Source organism: Aquarana catesbeiana, linkage group LG06 (assembly GCF_042186555.1).
Source record: "Aquarana catesbeiana isolate 2022-GZ linkage group LG06, ASM4218655v1, whole genome shotgun sequence".
Classification (NCBI taxonomy): domain Eukaryota; kingdom Metazoa; phylum Chordata; class Amphibia; order Anura; family Ranidae; genus Aquarana; species Aquarana catesbeiana.
The window spans coordinates 409,197,654-409,219,871 of NC_133329.1; the positions used below are offsets into that span (position 1 = coordinate 409,197,654).

Consider the following 22,218-nt stretch of genomic DNA (forward strand, 5'->3'; position numbering starts at 1 on the left):
TCCCGCGCTAGCCAGCTGAGAGGGGTGGGGCCAGGAGCTCCACTGACGCTCTGACCCCGCCCACGTGCAGCCTGTGTACTCGGAATAGAGCGTCTGTAGTGAGAGCCAGTGATCGGAGTGGGAGTGTCATTGGAGCTCCCTTCCCCGCCCCCGGACCTCTGTATTCACCAGCCAGTATAGAGGGGGCGGGGCCGGGAGCTCCACTGACGCTCCCACTCCGATCACTGGCTCTCACTACAGACGCTCTTTTCCGAGTACACAGGCTGCACGTAGGCGGGGTCAGAGCGTCAGTGGAGCTCCCGGCCCCGCCCCCTTTCAGCTGGCTAGTGCGGAATACATCCTCCCGTGTCCTCTGTGCGCTCTGCAAAGCTGTCATCGGGGCCCCAATTCACGGCTAGCGTGGGCCCCCCAACAAAGATTGGGCCCAGGGCAAGTGCCCCATTTGCCCTGCGCTAAAGACGGCCCTGCATAGCACTTTACACTTACATGAGCCCCTGCCCTCTAGGAGCTTACAATCTAAGGTCCCCAATCTCACATACATGACCAGTTCTGACCTATCGGCATGTCTTTGCAGCATGGGAGGAAACCCACAGGAGCTTTACAGAGGAGAACATTCCAATTCCGTGCAAATGGTGTCCTGGTTGGAATTCAAACAGAGGTCCCCAGTGTGGTTAACAAACACATAAAGTTCAACACCCAAAAATAGTGCAGGAGCTTCATTGGTGCGTTTGTCATGCACAGGGACGCCCGTTCTGGGTGCAAATGCACAAAAGAAGCATTAAAAAAAAAAAAAGTGTGTTAATGTGATGCTAGGTGTGGACCCACCCCTAGGGGGCTGTAGATTAAGTTGCATTAACATTAATGTACCCATAACCACTTGAAAAAATTAAATGTCACACAATCGTTCCACAAAACCGTGGAGGCATGCGCATGCAGAATCCCGGCACTCTCACCGTCGTTGTCAGTTTTATCTGTTGGTAGATTGATTCTTTTTTTTCCCCAAAATTTGGTCGGCCTGCTGTTGTGTGCACAGCTTGGGTGGAGCCGGGAGACCAGACACGTACCTTAACCACCTGACGACTGTCCACAGTAAATATACTGCGAGTGGGTGGCATATGCAGACACAATCGCGTACCTGTTTACCTGTACGTTGGCTGATTCTCTCTGGTTTGGCGGCACGAATGTGCACCCCCCCTCCCCCCCGCTGACCCATGCTGTGATTGGTACACAGCACGAGTTTTGCAGCTGATTTCAGCCAATAATTTCAGCTGAAGTCAGCGGATTGGGTGTCGGCCAATCACACACAGAGTTCTGTGTTTACAAAGACCACAGAGCTCTGTGTAAAGCAGGGAGACAAAACGGCCAGATAATAAAGTAAAAGCAGCGCACATTACACAGAGTTAGGCACATAGTTAACCCCTTGATCGCCCTAGATTACATATGTCAAAGAGAAGACCTGCGGGCCGAATGCAGCCCTCCAGGCCTTGTCATGTCATTGTCATGTGGCCCTCACACCCAATTTTGCAGCCGGAAGATGGCTGAAGCTCCCAGAGGCTTCTGTTTACAAGGGAAAGCTTTGCCCTCAGTGCCTACCAGATCGAACATATTCCTGCATGCACTCAGGGTGGGGCCAGCTCTCCATAATCTGAGCGAGAGAACGATCTCCCTGCAAATATACGGTGCCTACACAGAAGGTACTAGAGCCGGGCCAGGTAGGTGAAGGAAGCTTTGTGGGGGGGGGGAGTTAGGATTACAAACTGTGCATAGTGCACCGCTAAACCCTACACTCTGTACAAAACACATCCCTAAACCCTGCACTCTGTACAAAACACACCCCTAAACCCTACACTCTGTACAAAACACACCCCTAAACCCTGCACTCTGTACAAAACACACCCCTAAACCCTGCACTCTGTACAAAACACACCCCTAAACCCTGCACTCTGTACAAAACACACCCCTAATCCCTGCACTCTGTACAAAACACACCCCTAAACCCTGCACTCTGTACAAAACACACCCCTAATCCCTGCACTCTGTACGTAATGCACTCCTGAACTCTGTACTCTGTGTGAAGCATAGTCCTGAACCCTGCACTTTGTACTTAGCTCACCCCAGTCACAACCAGGCCTTTGAGGGTAACCATACTGCTGATGCAATTGAGTTTTACACCCCTGCCCTAGATGTTAACCCCTTCCCAGCCATTGCCAATAGTACAGTGACAGTGTATAGTATTATCAGTGATCATTGTATTAGTATCACTAGCGATATCGGTGTCAGTTAGTGACCCTCCCAGACAGTCAGTGGCGGACAATGTTTTTTTTTGGGGGGGCGGCAACCCCTCCCCCTGTTGGTCGGTGGCATCTCAGTCAGCACCCCCCTGCGGGCCGCGGGCTACGGCAGGCAGCGGCGGGTTTTGGAGGGTAGTGGGCTCTGGTGGCAGCGGCAGGTTTTTTTTTTTGGGGGGGGGGGGGAATTTGTGCTAGTAGGGATGATTTGGGGGATATGTGCTACAAATCTGTGCTGGAAGGGGGGATTTGGAGTGGGGGGGTTATGCTTGGAGGGGAAATTTTAAGGGGTATAGGATTTGTGCTAGGAAGGGGGGTTTTTTTTAGGAGGGGGAATTTTTTTTTTGGGGGGGGCGGGGGTTAGGGCTGGGGACATATAGGGAGAGAGGGGATTTGAGCTGGGTAGGATGAGGGAAGCAAAGATTTGTGCTGGGACGAGGGATTTCAGCAGGTTGCGGATTTGTAATGAGAGGAGGGGGAATTTAAGTTTGGGGGGGGGCATGTACATTAGTTCTCGATTTTTTTTTGTGGGGGGAGGGGATTTACATACAGCTCCTACATCTTTTTTTGGGGGGGGGGTGCAATTGGCAAGCGCATGGTGTAGAACATGATGTGACAGGGAGGCTACAAGGGCCCCCAGGAGAATAGGCGGGGTCACCATTGCGACCCCTTGGGCTCCGCCCATGCCGGAGGCCAGCAAACTCACCTAAAAAGATTTACTTTCTGTAAAAAAAGAAGCGCTGTGCGTCCTCGTGCTTTTTTGTGGGTAGTCTACCCTCTCCGAGCCTCACAGGTTGTCGAGTCTTTTTCCATAAAGAAAAATGTCTTTTTTTGTCTTTTGAAGTTTTGAATAAAGCTTTGCAGCCGTTTCGTAGACTAACAGAGGAGCGTGTGAGAGGTGCGGGCCGTATTGAAAGTCCTTTAGATTTTGCAGAATTTTATTTCAAAGGGAGGATTCTGCACTTTTTATCTGAGATATTTGAAGGAAGATTTGAGCAATCGAAGCGGAACAAACAGAAAGTGACACGCTGGAGTCCATTTCCATATCTTGTGCTTTAGCGTGTCGGAGAAAAAAAACGCGCTGCAGAGATGTCAGGTGTGATAAATCGGAGAGGTCTGTATTCCTCCTAACGCAGCCCGGCGCTGAGACAAGGACACCGGCGCTGCAAAGGAACTTGTGGAGTTCTGAGGGCCACTTGATGCAGAATTACTGCTGGTGCGAAATGTATAAAACTACGAAGTGTAAAGCCATGCTGCTCAACTTATAGGGGACAAGGGACCCCCAATGTGCCAGCTTAAAGCACCATAGGGCCACACATAATATTTAGTAGATGTAACATTACAGAAGACTGTGCGAAACCTCCTACAGGAGATGATCAGAGACTGCAAACATGATACAAGAGATGGTCAGAGACTGCAGACATGATACAGGAGATGGTCAGAGACTGCAGACATGATACAAGAGATGGTCAGAGACTGCAGATATGATACAAGAGATGGTCAGAGACTGCAGATATGATACAAGAGATGGTCAGAGACTGCAGACATAGTACAGGAGATGGTCAGAGACTGCAGACAGTTGTGACAGCTCCTCTCTCCCTGCAAGTAGTTACATTATCTGACAGTTTCACACTCCGAGCGGCTCTGGCAAGTCTGTCTGCTGCATGTGAAACTCCTCCTCTCCACTGCCAGTGCAAATCAATGCTGCCAATCAGTGCCAACCAATGCTGCCTATCAGTGCCATCCAATGCTGCCTATCAGTACCAACCAATGCTGCCTATCAGTGCCAACCAGTGCCAACTAATGCTGCCTATCAGTGCCAACCAATGCTGCCAATCAGTGGCAATTGCCAACCAATGCTGCCTATCAGTGCCAACCAATGCTGCCAATCAGTAACAACCAATGCTGCCAATCAGTGCAAATCAGTGCTGCCAATCAGTGCCAACCAATGCTGTCAATCAGTGCCAACCAATGCTGCAAATTAGTGCCAATTAATGCCTATCAATGGTGCCTATCAGTGCCCATCAGTGATGCCTATCAGTGCCATAAGTGCTGCTAATTAAAGCCCATCAGTGCTGACAATCAGTGCCAATCGGTGCTGCTAGTCAGTGCCGCCTATCAGTGCCACCTGTCAGTGCTTCCAATTAGCGCCTATCAGTGCTACAAATCAGTGCCCATCATTGCTGCCAATCAGTGGCAATCATTTCTGCCTAACAGTGCCACCAATCAGTGCCCATCAGTGCTGCCAATCAGTGGCAATCAGTGCCCATCAGTGCTGCCAATCAGTGCCCATCAGTGCTGCCAATCAGTGCACTGAGTGCAGGGATGGGGAGATGAACTCTGCAGCCAGGCACATTGTCCATGGGGGGGGGGGGGCACAGCTGAAATTCATTGATGTATATGAATGCCACATGCTGATCTTTTGTATAATAGGTAATCCCCACACTACTATTTACAATAAATTACTGGAGGTAAAATAAAAAAGTGTCAGTGAAAGGCCTGCCGCTAAGCACTGTTATGTGTTCCCACACCACAAAAAAGTCCATGTCTTTTTGGACCTTGCTTTGTGCACTGGTGTGCAGTTATGTTGGAACAGGAAGGTGCCATCCCCAAACTGTTCCCACAAAGTTGGGAGCATGAAATTGTCCAAAATGTCTTGGTATGCTGATACCTTAAGATTTCCCTTCACTGGAACTAAGGGGCTAAACCCAACCCATGAAAAACAACCCCACACCATAATCCCCCCTCCACCAAATGACTTGGACCAGTGCACAAAGCAAGGTCCATAAAGACATGGATGAGCGAGTTTGGGTGGAGAAACTTGACTGGCCTGTACAGAGTCCTGACCTCAACCTGATAGAACACCTTTGGGATGAATTTGAGTGGAGACTGCGAGCCAGGCCTTCTCGTCCAACATCAGTGCCAACCTCACAAATGCACTTCGGGCGTGCACTAGGAGAAACAATAGGTGCAGACACATACTTGACAACCACACTTTCTGACACTGACTGGGGAACCACAGACTGGGGGGGGCACTGACACCACAGAGGGCCTCACAGACACAGATTCTGATGGGACAGAGACACTAGGATCCCCTGGTACAACCTCCACCAACCCAGACTCCTCTCTATCCAGACAGAGAAATTCCTCCACTAACTCTGGCTTATTGTGCAAAGCCTCAGGGCACAGGCTATAAGGGTGACCAACCTTATCACATAGGTTACATTTAATCATGTTACAGTCCCTCGCCAGATGCCCCAGTTCCTGACACAAAGAGCACTTCTGTTCTGGACATTTAGAGGAGAAATGTCCCTTGACTCCATATTTAAGGCACAGCTTAGGTTGACCAGGGTAGAAGACAGTAATCCTATCTCTACCAATAAAGGCAGAGGAGGGCAAATGCTGGACCACATTCCCACACACACTCAACCTCAATGACACTGACCACCCACCCGTCCAGATTCCTCTATCATCCACAATCTTTTTTAGGGGACACAATGTTTCACAAAGCCTCCTTAACCAGACCCATAAATCCTCGGGGGTATAGACTCATTCCTTGTCAGGATATTCACATTCTTAATCAAGCGCTGACGTGAGGCAACTTTGGGGACAAGCCCCTTCCAGTCCGGCTGGCCCCTATATACGTGCTCAAACCCCCCCCCCAAAACAGATCCAGCGACTCTGGACGCACAAATGATAAATCATATTCATAGGAACCAGCCAGACTGATAAGCGCATGAATATCCTCTGCCTTAAATCCCATGGCTAGGATCTTATCCACAACCTCCCTCCTGATAGGTGGAATACCTCCTCCTTCCCACCTGAGCTCTACCGCATTCCTGCGTTTAATGGAAGAAGGTGCCTTAGGTAAAAATCGCACAACTGGCTCCCTTCCACCAGCAGCAGCATGACTTTGTCCCTACACAGCCTTAGCATGTTCATAACTGGGACAGATGACACATTACCTGGCTGCATAGGAACCTCTGAAATCTGGTTTGGTAAATTACCCACCACTTGATCCTCCCTCCTCCCCTCCAGCCAACAGTCCCGCTCACCATAGTCCCAGAAGTACCACAGATACCAACAGTCCCGTCATCAAGTAAAGTCTTCTGTTTAGAAAAAACACCAGCTGTTTCAGCATTCATACGGCCCTCCTGCTCTGCAGTTTCAATGTTCATGCAACATTCCTGCTCTGCACTGTTAATGTCTATGTGGGACTCCTCACAGCCAGCAGAAACTTCTCTGTCTGGATACATGTCATCTTTTCTTGCACTCCCATGATCTTCATCTGATGGGTTGGTGCCACTCAAGGGAGATTCCATTTCTTTAATGGCCTGCAGCAATCCGCCATTTTCCTCAACCTCCTCCTGAGATGACCCAGGCCACTGGGGAGGAAGGGGGGCAGATACTGACTCAGGTGCAACAGATCCTGAGACAGGGGTAGTACTGGGGCCACCATGTGAAGCCACTTCCTTACCCCCATCCATACTGTCACCATTACTGTGGCATCCACCCTCTGGCTGGTACTGGCACAGGCACTCTCCATCTGTTGGAATCTCTCCTCATTCTCACACTTTTCTCTTAACACACTGCTGCTTTCCTTCAGAGAAGCAACCAACTTCTCCTGCTTTTTATGCCTCCTCCAAAGACTTCAGCTTGGATACTTCCCTCTTACTGTTTCCAGACTTACTATGCAGGGATTTCTTTTTCCTGAGATCTTCTTTCATGACAGCAAGTTTCTGTTCCTCTTTAGCAATGTGGTGAAGTATGTTCACCACTTTATCCTGGAAGACTGGTAAGGATTCCTCTTGCATAGGGACAGGCCCAGGATCCATTGCAGCTTGAGCACATGGAGTAGGTCTCAGTGCCTCTGGAGAGCCTCCACCTTCATCTCCCCCTACCCATTGCATGGGGGCTGGGGGGGAAGCCTGCCGGACAGTCCCAGGCTTGATGTTTCCTCTAGCTGAGATCCCAGTAGAGTGAGCCAACAGCACCTTGCAAAACAGCACCACCTGGTGGAGAAGCTCCTCTGGTGCAGAGACTGATGTGACTGGCTCAGTGTTATCTGTACAGCACTGTGGTATATGTCAGTGCAATATAAATGTATAATAATAATAGTGTGTGACTGCACGGGGGTGGGGGCGCATTAGTGTAAGCTCCTTAATTTTTTATTCAATTTGAGGCAGAGTGCCCCTTTAATGGAGACTGCCATAAAATCATTATATGAGTTTACACAGTGCTGGGGGTCCTCATATCAGCTCCCTTCTCAAGCTGTATGCAGAGAAATGAGGCTCCATCTAAAACTGAACATACAATGCCCCCACGCCCCTTCTGCCTTGCAGTGAAGCTGAACAGATTGATCTTTCTGCTTAGTTAGCCATTTTAAACCTGATGTTCTAATCTACATGAAGTAATTGCAGGATTAGTGCCACATAATAACATCGGTGTATATAATTACCTGTAAGACCGGCCCCTCCCTCCTGGAAGAGTGCACCGACTTTGCTCTTAAAGCTGAACCCTGAGCAGTTATAAAAAAAAAGCAAACAATAATTAACACCGGTATGAGTTTCTTTAAATACAAGCATTAGGGTTCCCGTCAATTGAAGTTCTTGACAAACTGCATTTTTCATGTGAGCGCATGCAGCTTCATTGAACTGTTGACAAGAAGAGGTTGTGTGAGACCTGCTTTGCCTGCCGTTCACATGCACCTCAATATGACATGCTGAGTCCCAGGGCTAGAACTAGCCTGTCACTGTCAGATGTGGGGGTGCAGTAAATATAAATGTGAGGCAGCAGAGGATGGGAGGTCAGCAGCGCAGTGTACAGGGTGTCAGTAGGGCAGTGTACAGTGGGTCAGCAGGGGAGCATACTGGAATCAGTAGGGCAGTGTACAGGGAGTTAATAGGGCAGAGGATAGGGGTTAGTGGGGCAGAGGACAGGAGTCAGCAGGGCAGAGGACAGGGGTCAGTGGGGCAGAGGACAGGGGTAAGCAGGGCAAAAGACAGGGATCAGTAGGGCAGAGGACAGGGGTCAGCATGGCAGAAGACAGGTCAGCAGGGCAAAGTACAGGGGTCAGTAGGGCAGAGGCAGGTGTCAGCAGGGCAGGAGAACAGGGGTCAGCAGGGCAGGAGGACGGGGGTCAGCAGGACAGAGGAAAGGGTTTAGTAGGGTCGAAGACAGGGATCAGCAGGGCAGAGGAACGGGGTCAGCAGGGCTGAAGACATGTCAGCAGGGCAGAGGACAGAGATCAGTAGGGTAGAGGACAGGGGTCAGTAGGGCAGTGTACAGGGGATCATTAGGGAAAAGCATGGAAGGTCAGCAGGGCAGTGAGGGGGGTGCAACTAAAATCTGGGGGAGGCACAACCCACCCCAGAACCCCCCTAGATCCAGCCATGCCGAGTCAAAAGAATGCATTTCAATGCAAAGCAGATTAAAGTGGTTGTATATCCTTTTGTTACATTTTTACCTACAGGTAAGCCTATAAGGCTTACCTGTAGGTAAAATGAATATCTCCTAAACCTGTATGGTTTAGGAGATATTCACTTTGCATGCAGCCGCTGACGTCAGTGGCGCATGCGCTGTGAAGGTCCGGACCTGGACAGATGCTGCCCGACCTTCCTGGAAAGAAGACTCCCCCGAGCATGCGCGGGAGTGACATCATTGCGGCTCCGGCCACTCATAGCGCCGGAGTCGCGAACCCTGAAGACACACCAAGGGTAACATGTCAGCTCCCTCAGCGGTGACCGGGATCAGATGCCGACACCTTGTTCTAAGTTAAGTATTTCATAGTGAGCTAGTATGCATTGCATGCTAGCTCATTATGCCTTTGCTTTACAGGTTTTAAAAAAAAATAAAAATACATTTTTTTTTGTGCGGGTATACAACCGCTTTAAATACAGCCTGTGAACTGTGAACAGTTATTATGGTGAGTAAGATAATCAGCCTCTTGCAGTCCATGTACAGCAGAGTTCAGACTGGGAAAGGAAGGGGCAACAGGAGGAACCAATCAAATATTCTGCATGCACATGTGCTGAGAAGGAACATGCAGTCAGGGGGAGAGAGCAGTGGGATGAACTGATCAGCATGCTGCTGTGCATTGGAGGGGCTGGCTGCCTGAACCCTGGAGAAGTAGCCGACACCTGATGACATCACAGAAGAAGGTTGGCTGTCATACCTGAGCAGATGATTGCAAGAGGACAATGCTGGATCCGCTGGATAGGGGAGTATCTGAATCTAGATCCCTCTGGGGGGGGTTAGGGGAAGTTCCTTTTTCAGTATCAGGGCCCAGGACCTAATTTTGGGGTTCTGCTAATATACAAATAATGCAGCCACCTCTCTTTAGTTTGAGTGGGGCACGGCAAGACGCCAACTTTACAGCTGGAAAGCGATGAGGTAGAAGAAATAATTCTCGGCGTGTGCTGGTCAGCGTGTCACCAACTTGAATGACCTTAATTGCTGGAGGGCGCCCGGCCCCCCATAAAGGCTCATACACCCGCACAGCCTTCCACAAAGCCCCATAAAAAGGCGTTCTGGTAATTTGTAACTTAAGAATCACGAGAACACCATGTGGCCTCCAGCTGATAGTTCTTCACAGAGAACAATTCCTCATTTATCTGCAGATTATTCCAATCCTCCTCTTATATCGCCGCTCTGCAATCACAGACAAGTATTTAAAGATTTGGAACAAATGGGATACAAAACAAAAAAGTGTAAAACAAAGTATTTCCTTCAAATGTATCACTTCTATTATTATTACACTGAATATAAGAAACAAATGTAACCAGATGTATTGCTTTTTTTTCATTATTATATTGCACAGAATAGAATGTAAATGTAACAAAATGTGTTATTTTTATTATTATATTATATAATACAAATGTAACAAGGTTTTTCACTTTTACTATTATTATAATTATTATTATATTACACATAATATAGAAAACAAATGTAACAAGATGTATCTCTTTTTTATGATTATTTTATTACACAATATATAATACAAATAGAACAAGCTGTATCCATTTTTTTTGCCCCCTGAAAGCAATGATACAATTTTCAGGTTATTTAAAGCGCTGTTCATCATCTTTACATTTCATTTTAATAAAATCTGATTGCGTATTATTGGATGATTGAAGTGAGCACAGCTTCACCTTATTTACTAAGCTTAGTAAACAATCGCCAATCATTTAGTAAATCAACCCCATTGCCTTATTGTGCTCGTCAGTTTGGATCTCTGTGTTAGGATAAGCACAGCAGAAGATGTTGGGGGGGGGGGGGGGTCTCAATTGTAGGGGTCCCTCTGATCACTATAGGTCAGTGGGAGATATGCAGCACCAGGGGTGATCACACCCTCCTATGTCTAGGGGAGATTTGTGGGTTTTTGTAGAGGGGTTTGCACAATAAAGATAAACCGTCTGCCAGAGGAATCGTCTCCGGCTGTGATTGTCACCTGTATGAGGTGGGAATTTGTTTTTCCCCATATTGTCCTCAGACAAGTCCAGAACATGCAGAGCCCCACCCATCACCGTGGGAGATTCCACCGCACAGGAATCAACAGAACTCATAGACGTAACAGAACCGTCCTTACCATCCCATCTTATAATATCTTTATTTTTCTATTATATGTGCAAGTATAAGGAGTCACTCCACCCAGAAGTCTCATATCACTTGAGGTTTGTTCTGCTGAGATATCTGGTCTGTACACCTACTGTGCCCATTATGAGGGGTTCCCTCCATCCCTGTGCTGAGTTCCCGGGTCTGTACACCCGCTGTGCCCATTATGAGGGGTTCCCACCATCCCTGTGCTGAGTTCCCAGGTCTGTACACCCGCTGTGCCCATTATGAGGGGTTCCCACCATCCCTGTGCTGAGTTCCCATTATGAGGGGGTTGAATCACTCTCTGGATTCACTGAGTTGTAGAGTAGGGACTTCCCTGACAGACTGGGGAGGGGTGATTTACCAGGTCAATGCCATCAGAACGGGAACTCCGACTCAGGACATTCCAAATGTTATGAAGTCAATAATGTATTTCCTATATGATATCATTTCCAGCGTAAGATATTAATATCCGCATTACACCTATCGCGGCGATACTCACCCTGGAAGAATTTGTGCTAATCTTTATTAGGAGGTGGCACGGTGTCTATATATACATACATATAATATACAGTACATATATATATATATCTAATCTGTGTACAGAACATCTGTATCTCTCAGTATCTCTCAGTCTAGGTGAACAGGGATCAGTCAAACATGTATTTAAAGCTGAACTCCAGCCAAAAACTATTTTTGGCCATTTGTACTGTAAGAATAAATGAACACTAATAAAGTGTGCAGTGTGCGGCTGCTGTTATGTTATATAATATTATGTTATGTAATATTCTTACCTTCAGTCTCCCCGTACAGAACAATCAGTGCGGAATGTCCAGCACTGAAACGTACAGTTCCAGCCAAAGTACATAGCTAACAACCGATTCTTCACTCTGCAGCTCATCCATTCAGAAAGCATCTTTTATTCTTTACAATAAATACAAGGCATTCTGTGACTGGAGGAGGTGCCAATGTCATGACTGCCCCTCCTCCAATCACAAAACATCTTACATCCATTAAAAAGAATGCGCAGACGCCGTTGGTGTTTATGCATTACAGGCAAACAGTCATAAATTGTTTTTGGGCAGAGTTCAACTTTCATCAGCGACAGTATTGCAGCACTGGCTTGTCAGACTGGAAAAATGTATGTTTAGTATATCAAAGCTGGATTCCAGGTATAGATATGTACAGGGCTTTTCTTCTCAAAGAATAGGTGCAGGAACACTCCCCTTCTAACACACCCTACATCTCTGCCCACTACCCACCTCCAAGCACCATCCCTAAGTTCCACTCCCCCCCCCCAGTACTGCTCCTTTAAAGAATGACAGAACCAAGTATCATTTTATGCTACTAAGGTATTTGTATGGAATTTGATAGACCCCACCGCAGCAACAATAGACACCACCCCAGCAACTCAATCCTCATCCCTTTACTATATGACTACATCCCCAGCAACAATAGATCCCCCCCCACAACAATAGACCTTCCCCAGCAACAATAGATCCCCCCCACAACAATAGACCTTCCCCCAGTAACAATAGAGCCCCCAATTACTAATAGACCTTCTTCCATCAACAATAGATATCCCACACAACAATAGACCTTTCCCCAGCAACAATAGATATACTACACAACAATAGACCTTTCCCCAGCAACAATAGATATCTCACACAACAATAGACCTTTCCCCAGCAACAATAGATCCCCAACACAACAATAGACCTTCCCCAGCAACTCAATCCTCATCCCTTCACTATATGACTTAATCGCCAGCAACAATAGATCCCCCACACAACAATAGACCTCCCTCCATCAGCAATAGATATCCCACACAACAATAGACGTCCCCTCCATCAACAATAGATATCTCACACAACAATAGACCCAGCAACAACAGACCCCCAACAGCAACGACAGATCTTCCAGCAGCCAATAACAATAGACCTCTCCCTAGGGCTGCCTCCTCATCCCTTTAAACCCGAACACATATGAATTACACGGGTTCTGAGGCTGATTAAGGTGGTAATAAAACTCACTTGGTGCCTTATCTGCATTAAATGAACCTCAGAATGTAATTCATAGGTGTTCGGGTTTAAAGGGATGAGGTGGCAAACCTCCCTCTCCCTCAACAGTAGATGACCCCCCCCCCCCCCGCATTCCCGCTGAAAAAAAGCCCTGGATAATTATACATAGTTACATTGTTCCAGCGTGGCCCAATGCAAGCAGGGCCACTAATAAGGGGGCACCACCAGTCCTCCTGTACAGGGGGGGGGGGGGTTAGGAGGTGAAATCAAAGGAACCAATCCTCTGTATGGCTCTCCCTGCAGCAGCTGAAAGCCAGGTTCATCTCCTCTCCCTCCCACCAGCTTTCAGCTACTACAGGGGAGAACTACAGGGGATCTGTTCTAGTAAATGCACCCCCCCCACACACCGCATTGATCATCCCTCCTGTAGTTAATCTCCTTCCTCCTGCTGCAGGGCCCCACCTGTCTGACCATACATCAGCACTGACGGATTCTTCGGCTGCTGCAGGGTATGGGGGATCGCTTCAGGATGGAGAGCGGGTCAGTTAGGCAGTACAGGACCCTGTGATTTCTAACAGCAAGAGATACTCCATAACTGTGGGATCCCCAAGGAAGCTGGAAATCACTGTAGTAGGCACTGCGACTACACTGCTACTACACTGCTACTACACTGCTACTACACTGCTACTACACCAACCATCCCTGTCTTCTGGGTCCCATGCTGAGCAGCTGCTCTGCTGCTTACAGAACACAGGAGGTTGCTCGGTCAGCACAGGCATCATTCATAGAGCACTTTTTATCATTTTCTCAATGAATGCAAAGGGTTCCTTGATTGAACAAGGTAGAGATCACGATGTCATCTATCTACCTCATCCAATCAGAGAAAAATCGATCTGCAAAACTGGAATTTTTCTGCTAGTAATTTTATTAATGCTGAATTTATTGTAACTTTTTATTTTAATGCAAGCAATGTAAGTACCTGATTTTGACCTGGTATCAGCCTCTTGACGTCCCTGTACAGCAGAGCTTAGACTAGGAGAGAGACAATATCAGCACAAGGAGCCGGTCAGTTGTTCTGCAGTGCAAAGAGCATGCTGATAGGAGGAGAGATCAGAGTGACGAGTGAGAGATGAGCTCATCAGTTTGCTGCTTCTCCTTTCCCTGCCCAATCACATCCTGGGGGAGGGGCAAGAACTGTATGTGTTACTGAGGGTCTCCCACTCCTTCCTGTTCTGTGTGTCAGAGCTGTGTAAATCTCAGGAATGGGTGGAGAGAAATACAAATCCTATGCCAAGTAAAACAGCCCCATATATATATATATATATATATATATATATATATATATATATATATATATATATATATATATATATATATATATACTGTATATATCATCTATGTATTTAGCTGTTTGACTGGCGTTCAGCTTTAAAGCTACACTTCCATTTCTTGTGCCTGTATTTGTCCAGAGAGATCAGGCTGAAATCTGGAGACTCAGATTTATGTTTCGGGGTACCCTGGCTTCCCCATCCTGAGTCCCAGAGGGTGGGTCCTCTGCAATGTCTGGCCTGTCCAGACGGGAGGTTTGCATGGTGGTCCCTATGATTGGAGGGTCAGGGAAGTTTGAAGTAATTACAGAGGTGAACAGGGATGGGGGGGAGGAAGGAAGGCTGGAATCAGTGGCGGTCCGCAGAGCTGCTGGCCCCCCTAAGCTACTCATCTTAAAATATATATATATATATATATATATATATATATATATATATATATATATATATATAAATAAATAAATAAATAAATAAATAAAAATACTGGCCCTTTAAGAGTGTGCGGGATGCCAGACACACAGGTGTATGGGAAGCATGACGTGCTGCAATCACTGAAAAAAGAATGAAAACAAAAAAATTTAAAAAAAGGCTCTTTAAGTGTGTGTGCAGGGCGCCGGACACAGCTGCTATGGGAAGCGTGATGTTTTTGCAATCACGTGACTGCAAACAAGAAGCTCTACTGGTTTCCTTTAGAAAGTCCTCGGGGCGCAGGGCTCTGAACACTCCCTCTATACAGCATTGTTCCCTGCTGTGGTGTGTGATTGGCGGGTCCTGTACCTTCACTTACAGTTTCTCTGACTCATTCCGGCTGTCCGAAGGTGGAAGACAGGCGACGAGATGTGAGAGCTGTGAGTACGAGGAGGGAGAGGGGGGGCATCTAATGTAAAGGGGGACTCTGATGGATACATCTAATATAAAGGGGGGCTCTGATGTGGACATCTAATGTAAAGGAGGACTCTGATGGATACATCTAATATAAAGGGGGGCTCTGATGTGGACATCTAATGTAAAGGAGGACTCTAATGGGGACACCTGATGTAAAGGAGGGCTCTGACGGGGACATCTAATGTAAAGGAGGGCTCTGATGGGGACACCTGATGTAAAGGAGGGCTCTGATGGGGACATCAGATTTAAGGGGGGACTCTAATGGGGATACCTGATTTATAGGGGGATGCTGATGGGGCCACTTGTTGTAAAGGGGGTCTCTGATTGGGACACCTGATGTAAAGGGGGGCACCTGCTGTAAAGAGGAACTCTGATTGGGACATCTGACGTAAAAGGGGCTCTGATGAGGACACCTTATGTTAAGTGGTTTTATTTTCTTTTACTTGAAATATGGATGTGATTGGCCTACTGTGATGGGCATAGTGAGGTTGCAATTAATAGGCACAGTGAGGCTTCATATGATGGGCACAGTGAGGCTGCATATGATGGGCACAGTGAGGCTGCATATGATGGGCACAGTTTTATTTAGCAGTAATGATACATAATCATCTGATAAGTTGCTATTTACAGTACTGCATTACTAACAGTTAAATTTTAAAGTTTGTTTGCGCCCCCCCCCCCAAAACTATCCTCCAAGACTTTGGCATCATATCAGGCCTCAGAGATGACCCGTATCTTTTCTCCTCCTCAGGGTCCGGGGTCAGAAATTTCTTCTCCAGAGATTCGGTGCCGACCAAGAAAGTGCCGGTAAGTTGTCCTGCAGTCCCTTAACCATTTTCTTACCAGGAACTCACTGGGTTGGGTGGGCTGTCATCCAGACATGCAACGTTCTGAGCCGGAGAGGGACATCAGCCTGAGATCATGTACGATCGGAGTTTATGATTTTGTGTTGTTAGGATTTCTGGCAACAAACACACAAAGCGAGTCTTATACAGAGTACAGTTACAGCCTAACCCAATGAAGGGTGGACTGCTCCACTATGCCTGGTACTCCAGAGAGTCCTACTCCACCACATCTATTACTATAGAAAGTCCTGCTCCATCACATACACTATATTGCCAAAAGTATTGGGACGCCTGCCTTTACACATGACCTTTAATGCCATCCCAGTCTTATGCCGCGTACACACGATCGGAATTTCCAACAACAAAACCGTGGATTTTTTTCTGAAGGATGTTGGCTCAAACTTGTCTTGCATACACACGGTCACACAAATGTTTTCGGAAATTCCGAACGTGAGAACGCCTTGACGTACAAGACGTACGACAAGCCGAGAAAAATGAAGTTCAATAGCCAGTGCGGCTCCTTCTGCTTGATTCCGAGCATGCGTGAGCTTTTGTGCGACTGACTTGTGTACACACGATCGGAATTTCCGACAACAAAGTGAATTTGAGAACCTGCTCTCAAACATTGGTGTTGTGCGGAAATTCCAACAGCAAATGTTCGATGGAACATACCCTGTTTCCCCGAAAATAAGACCTAGCATGACTGCCGGTGATGGCTGCAATATAAGCCCTACCCCCCAAATAAGCCCTACTCTGTTTCCCCAAAAAATAAGCCCTACCCTGAAAATAATACCTACAAGAACTTTAACTAGGGCTTATTTGAGGGGTAGGGCTTATATTGCAGCCATCACCGACAATCACACTAGGTCTTATTTTGGGGGAAACAGGGTACACACGGTCGGACTTTCCAACAACAAGCTCACATCAAACATTTGCCTTCGGAAAGTCCGACCGTGTGTACGCGGCCTTACAAAGTCCATAAAAACATGGATGAGCGAGTTTGGGGTGGAGGAAATTGACTGGCCTGCACAGAGTCCTGACGTCAACCCCATAGAACACCTTTGGGATGAATTAGAGCAGAGACTGTGAGCCAGGCCTTCTTGTCCAACATCAGTGCCTGACCTCACAAATGTGCTTCTGGAAGAATGGTCAAACCTTCCCATAGACACATTCCTAAACCTTGTGGACGGCCTTCCCAGAAGAGTTAAAGCTGTTATAGCTGCAAAGGGCGGAGCCAACTCAATATTGAACCCTACGGACGAAGACTGGGATGACATTAAAGTTCATGTGCGTGTAAAGGCAGACGTCCCAATACTTTTGGTAATAAAGTGTATATTAGGCAATACAGACTTCACCTGATAACCGCTAACTCTGGTACGTTCTCTCCTGCAGCGAATATGTGGAACCAACTACCCGCTGAGTATTATGTTCATCATCGTCAACGAGTTCTGCGAGAGATTCTCCTACTATGGAATGAAAGGTGAGGGCAGCCGGCTGATAACACCACTCACATCTGATCGCCAATCTTTGCCGTGTAGATGTACAGATGGACGCGGTCCAAAGTACCGGGGGAATGCCAGCTAAGCCTCCATTAGCCCTGACCTTGGATATCACTGTAACTTTTATTGCTGTCATTGGCTGTAAGAGGGGCGGGGTGCAGATAGATAACGTTCTCAGAACACAAGAGATAAACAGATAAATAACAGACAGTTATAAGTTTGAAGCCTCCAGCAGAACATCTAAAAATGAAATCTCTTGGATGACGCATTTCGACCAATGAGGTCTTTATTAAATCCAATGTAAAAAGGCTAAAGGTCCCATTACCTACTCGCCGTCTGACGTATTAATAGGTCCTGATAGCAGGTGGTTATACCAGGAGCTGCAGCCATGATTCTGGTACCGTTTTTTTTTTTTTTAGTCGCGATTGGGTAAAACTTTTACCCACATTGGAAGGACCCTCCCCATCTCTCACCACTCCCGCCAATTCTCGGTCTCCAGGAAGCTGAAGACCACAGTAAGCAGTTGGGATGGCTTCCCACAAAGGAGATGGAGGAACATCCATTCCCCCATCTCCTCTGTGACATATAAAGTCATGACCCCATTTATTCCAATGGATCTCGGTGTGTATGCACAGAATGAAGAGGACCCAGTAGGGACACTTTTTGAAGAACTCTTGTGCACCTCCAGGCAGGATTTTACAATGAAGATCACCAGAATGGAGACAGGGATAAGTACTGGACCAGGTGGGCTGCATTATTGTGTTGTTTTACCTTTCTGGGAGTTCTGGCAGCATTTGCTCCTTATTCCAATGGGGGCATTCCATTCCCCAGAATGACGTCCTCATGTCATATATAATGAGAGGGTATGTAGGAGGAGCCTAGAGAAGGGAAGTGATAATACCGTAACTACACCCACAACAAGTAATCTGATGATCGGCTTTCAAAACGGCGCGACAAATGTCAGCATGCCTAGGATTATGAAAGACCCGGGGCACCCTGGAATAGGACAGAAAAACACGTCCTGCGGCGCGCACCATGGGCAATGGTGGTCAGGGTCAGGCTGCTCCTAAAGGTGGGAGTGGTCTAAAAAAGGATGATTACACAGAAGGTTGGGCTAGTTGTTGTATATACTGCACACATATGACAGGGGGGGGGGGGGGAGGGAGAGGGAGGGGGGAAAAGAGAGGGAGAGGGAGGAGAGGGAGAGGGGGGGGAGGGGGGGGAGAGAGGGAGGAGAGGGGGGGGAAAGAGAGGGAGGGGGAGAGAGAGGGGGAAAGAGAAGCGGGAGAGAAAGGAGGGGGAAGGGAGAGAGAGAGGAGGGAAGATTGAGAGATGGGGGGAGAGTGAGGGGGGAGAGAGGAGCGAGAAAGGGGGGGGAGGGAGAGAAAGTAGTGGGAGGGGGAGAGAGAAAGAGTGGGAGGAGAGAGGGGGAGGGGGGAGAACAGAAGAAGAGAGGGGGCAGAAAGAGATTGAGGGAGAGAGAGGTAGAGAAGGAGGAAGAGAAAGAGTAGGGGGAGGGGAGGGGGAGAGTAAAGGGGGGGCAGAGAGAGAGGAGGAGGAGATATCTGTGTTTTTGGTCTCCCGTAGCCTCCTCTGTAAGCTGCTCCTGGCTGCAGTCGCACTCTTGCCCCCAATGTACAATGCAGGGTTAATCCCCCCAGACTGTACATGATGACGTTAAGGCTCTGCATGCAAATTAGATTTCGGGGAGATAACGGTGATAGAACCTGCTGGAACAGGTAAGTAATACAGACTATTGTGAAGCTCCCTAGACCAGGGTTTTTGGATTGGGGTTTAAAGCTGAAGTTTAATCTGCTTATATATTTATCCTTCCCTGGTTCCTCCCCCCTCCCCTTCACTGGAACCTTGCTTTGTGCACTGGTCCAAATCATTTGGTGGAGAGGGGATTATGGTGTGGGGGAGGGGATTATGGTGGGGGGTTGTTTTTCAGGGGTTGGGCTTGGCCCCTTAGTTCCAGTGAAGGGAACTCTTAAGGCGTCAGCATACCAAGACATTTTGGACAATTTCATGCTCCCAACTTTGTGGGAACAGTTTGGGGACGGCCCCTTCCTGTTCCAACATGACTGCACACCAGTGTACAAAGCAAGGTCCATAAAGACATGGATGAGCGAGTTTGGGGTGGAGGAACTTGACTGGCTTGCACAGAGTCTTGACTTCAACCCGATAGAACACCTTTGGGATGAATTAGAGCGGAGACTGGGAGCCAGGCCTTCTCGTCCAACATCAGTGCCTGACCTCACAAATGCTCTTCTGGAAGAATGGTCAAACCTTCCCATAGACACACTCCTAAACCTTGTGGACTGGGATGCCATTAAAGTTCATGTGTGTGTAAGGGCAGGCGTCCCAATACTTTTGGCAACATCGTGCAATGTTGCAAGGATAATAATGAGAGCATTGCGCTATGAGATCGTCAGGGTTTTCCAAGCTGTGCTCAGTCTGACATGTTTCAGTCACTAGGGGCTAGATAATGATATTATATATATTTATACAGTACGTATTATTTTTATTACAGGTGCATCCCTATAAAATATTAATTCAAATTGTCTCTCTTTACAGCTGTCCTGACACTTTACTTCCTGAACTACCTGGGATGGGACAGGAACCGCTCCACCACCATCTACCACGCCTTCACCGGGCTCTGCTACTTCACCCCGCTCATCGGAGCCCCCATCGCTGACGCCTGGCTGGGTAAATTCAAGTGAGTTCAATGGTGTCTTCTCTAACCAATCTCAGGAAATAAAAGAATACTTCTGCCACCAAGAAATCTGGCCACAAGAAATGTCCACGGGGGACACAGCCAATGACTGATCAGTGTACCGGCTCGGTGCCGGTACCATGTGACCGCCCTGACCAATCACAGCAGGTCACATGACAGTTGTAGACAATGGATGGCATTCTTTCATACCATTCATTGTGTACAATTGCGTTGCTAGCTGTGATTAGTCAATTTAATCACATGGTACAGAGACAGGGCCAATCGCAGCCCATCTGTACCATGTGAGTAGCTTTGACCAATCACAGCTAATCGTAACAAAAACAAACTGAATGATTCAGTTTCATTCAGTAAAATGCTTGCTTATAGCAATATAATTCACTGCTATAAGCAAACATAATGTGTGGAAAAAAAAAAAGTCCTGATCACTTCCCCAGAGTAGTACAATGTTACTATGGTAACATTATATTGCTCTGGTCACAGTGTGTTAAAAAAAATTGTAAAAAAAGAGAAAAAAATGTAATTGAAAAAAAAATGAATTAAAAAAGAAAATTTAAATTATAACTTTTTTTTTGTACTTGTCCCTGATCACCGCCACACCAGAAAAAAAAAATAGCAAATTGTTTTGCTTTTTTTAAATTTCTTTATTTTCCAAAAAAATTCGACAAAATTAAAAAAAAAAAAACTCGCCATACCTCTTACTAAATACCTTGGATTGCCTACTTTCCAAAAAAGGGGTAATTTTAGGGGTATTTGTACTGTCCTGGTATTTTAGGGTCTCATGAAATGAGATCGGCCTTCAGTACATCAGGATTGATCAATTTTCAGATACATCCCATAGTTTGTGGACTCTATAACTTTCCAACAGACTAAATAATATACACTGATTTGGGTTCTTTTCACCAAAGAAATGTAACAGAATAAATTTTTGGAAAAAATGAAGAACAATTATTTTTTTGCTAAATTTTATAACAGAACATAGTTTTTTTTTTTTTCAAAATCTTTAGTCTTTTTTCGTTTATTTAGCAAAAAATAAAAACCCCAGTGGTGATTAAATACCACCAAAAGAAAGCTCTAGTTGTGTAAACACAATGATAAAAATTTCCTATGGGTATAGTGTTGCATGAAAGCGCAATTGTCATTCAAAGTGTGACAGCGCTGAAAGCTGAAAATTGGCCTGGGCAGGAAGGGGGTGAAAGTGCCCGGTATTGAAGGGGTTAACTGGCAATTGCGCGGTCATGCAGCACTGTACCCAAATTAAATTTATATCATTTTTTTCACACAAATAGAGCTTTCAGAACCGAATAACGAACCCCATTAAAGTCTATAGGACCCGAGCTGGAGAACTCAAAAGTGTCCATTTCAAAGGCTTATATGCAAGTATTTGGGCATACAATGGTTTTGGGGGTCCGGGTACTGCCCTGGGGGACATGTTTCAATGAAAAAAAGTTTGTAAAAAACATCATTTTTAAATGAGCAGTGATTTACTGATGCCTAAAGTAAAACCATAAAATGAGAAATAACCATAAAAATGAAAAATTCCATTAAATGTAGTGCCTGAGGGGTCCCCTTAGTCTTCCTGTAAAGTGGTACATCTGTACCATGTATAGAACCTGCTGCAGCCATAATTACATTTATAAAGCCCAAAAAATTACATTTTCCATTCAAGCTTTCTTTACTTTGTTTACAATGACTTTGGGGGGCGGGTTAGTCTGTATGATGAGACCACAATGTAGTGCACTCGAAACAAGATTAGAGATTTTTTGGATACATTCTGGTGTCTCTTTTACAGACTTTGTATGGAAGCAACAGGTGGGGAAAATTGTGCTTTGGGTGTCGGTGGTGCCTTCACACCGTAACCCTATAGAGGTACTCTTGATGAAAGCAAGAATTGGCCTTGCTGTCAAAACTTAAATAATATGCCCCGGCCAAATAGTATCGGAAAAACTTTGGCTTTGGGTGTCGGTGGTGCCTTCACACCGTAACCCTATAGAGGTACTCTTGATGAAAGCAAGAATTGGCC

The 22,218-nt window shown here is 46.6% G+C and overlaps 1 protein-coding gene across 1 annotated transcript in view; it reads left to right on the forward strand.

Moving 5' to 3' along the window:
* Positions 1-1,534: 1,534 nt before the first annotated feature.
* Positions 1,535-22,218, forward strand: part of LOC141148088 (solute carrier family 15 member 2-like) — a 58,449-nt gene continuing 37,765 nt past the window's right edge. Inside the window, exons 1-5 of the mRNA XM_073635241.1 lie at positions 1,535-1,712; positions 3,133-3,186; positions 15,869-15,924; positions 17,355-17,442; positions 20,039-20,180. Of these exons, the coding sequence (XP_073491342.1) occupies positions 1,535-1,712; positions 3,133-3,186; positions 15,869-15,924; positions 17,355-17,442; positions 20,039-20,180 (518 nt within the window). The remainder of the gene's footprint in view (positions 1,713-3,132; positions 3,187-15,868; positions 15,925-17,354; positions 17,443-20,038; positions 20,181-22,218) is intronic.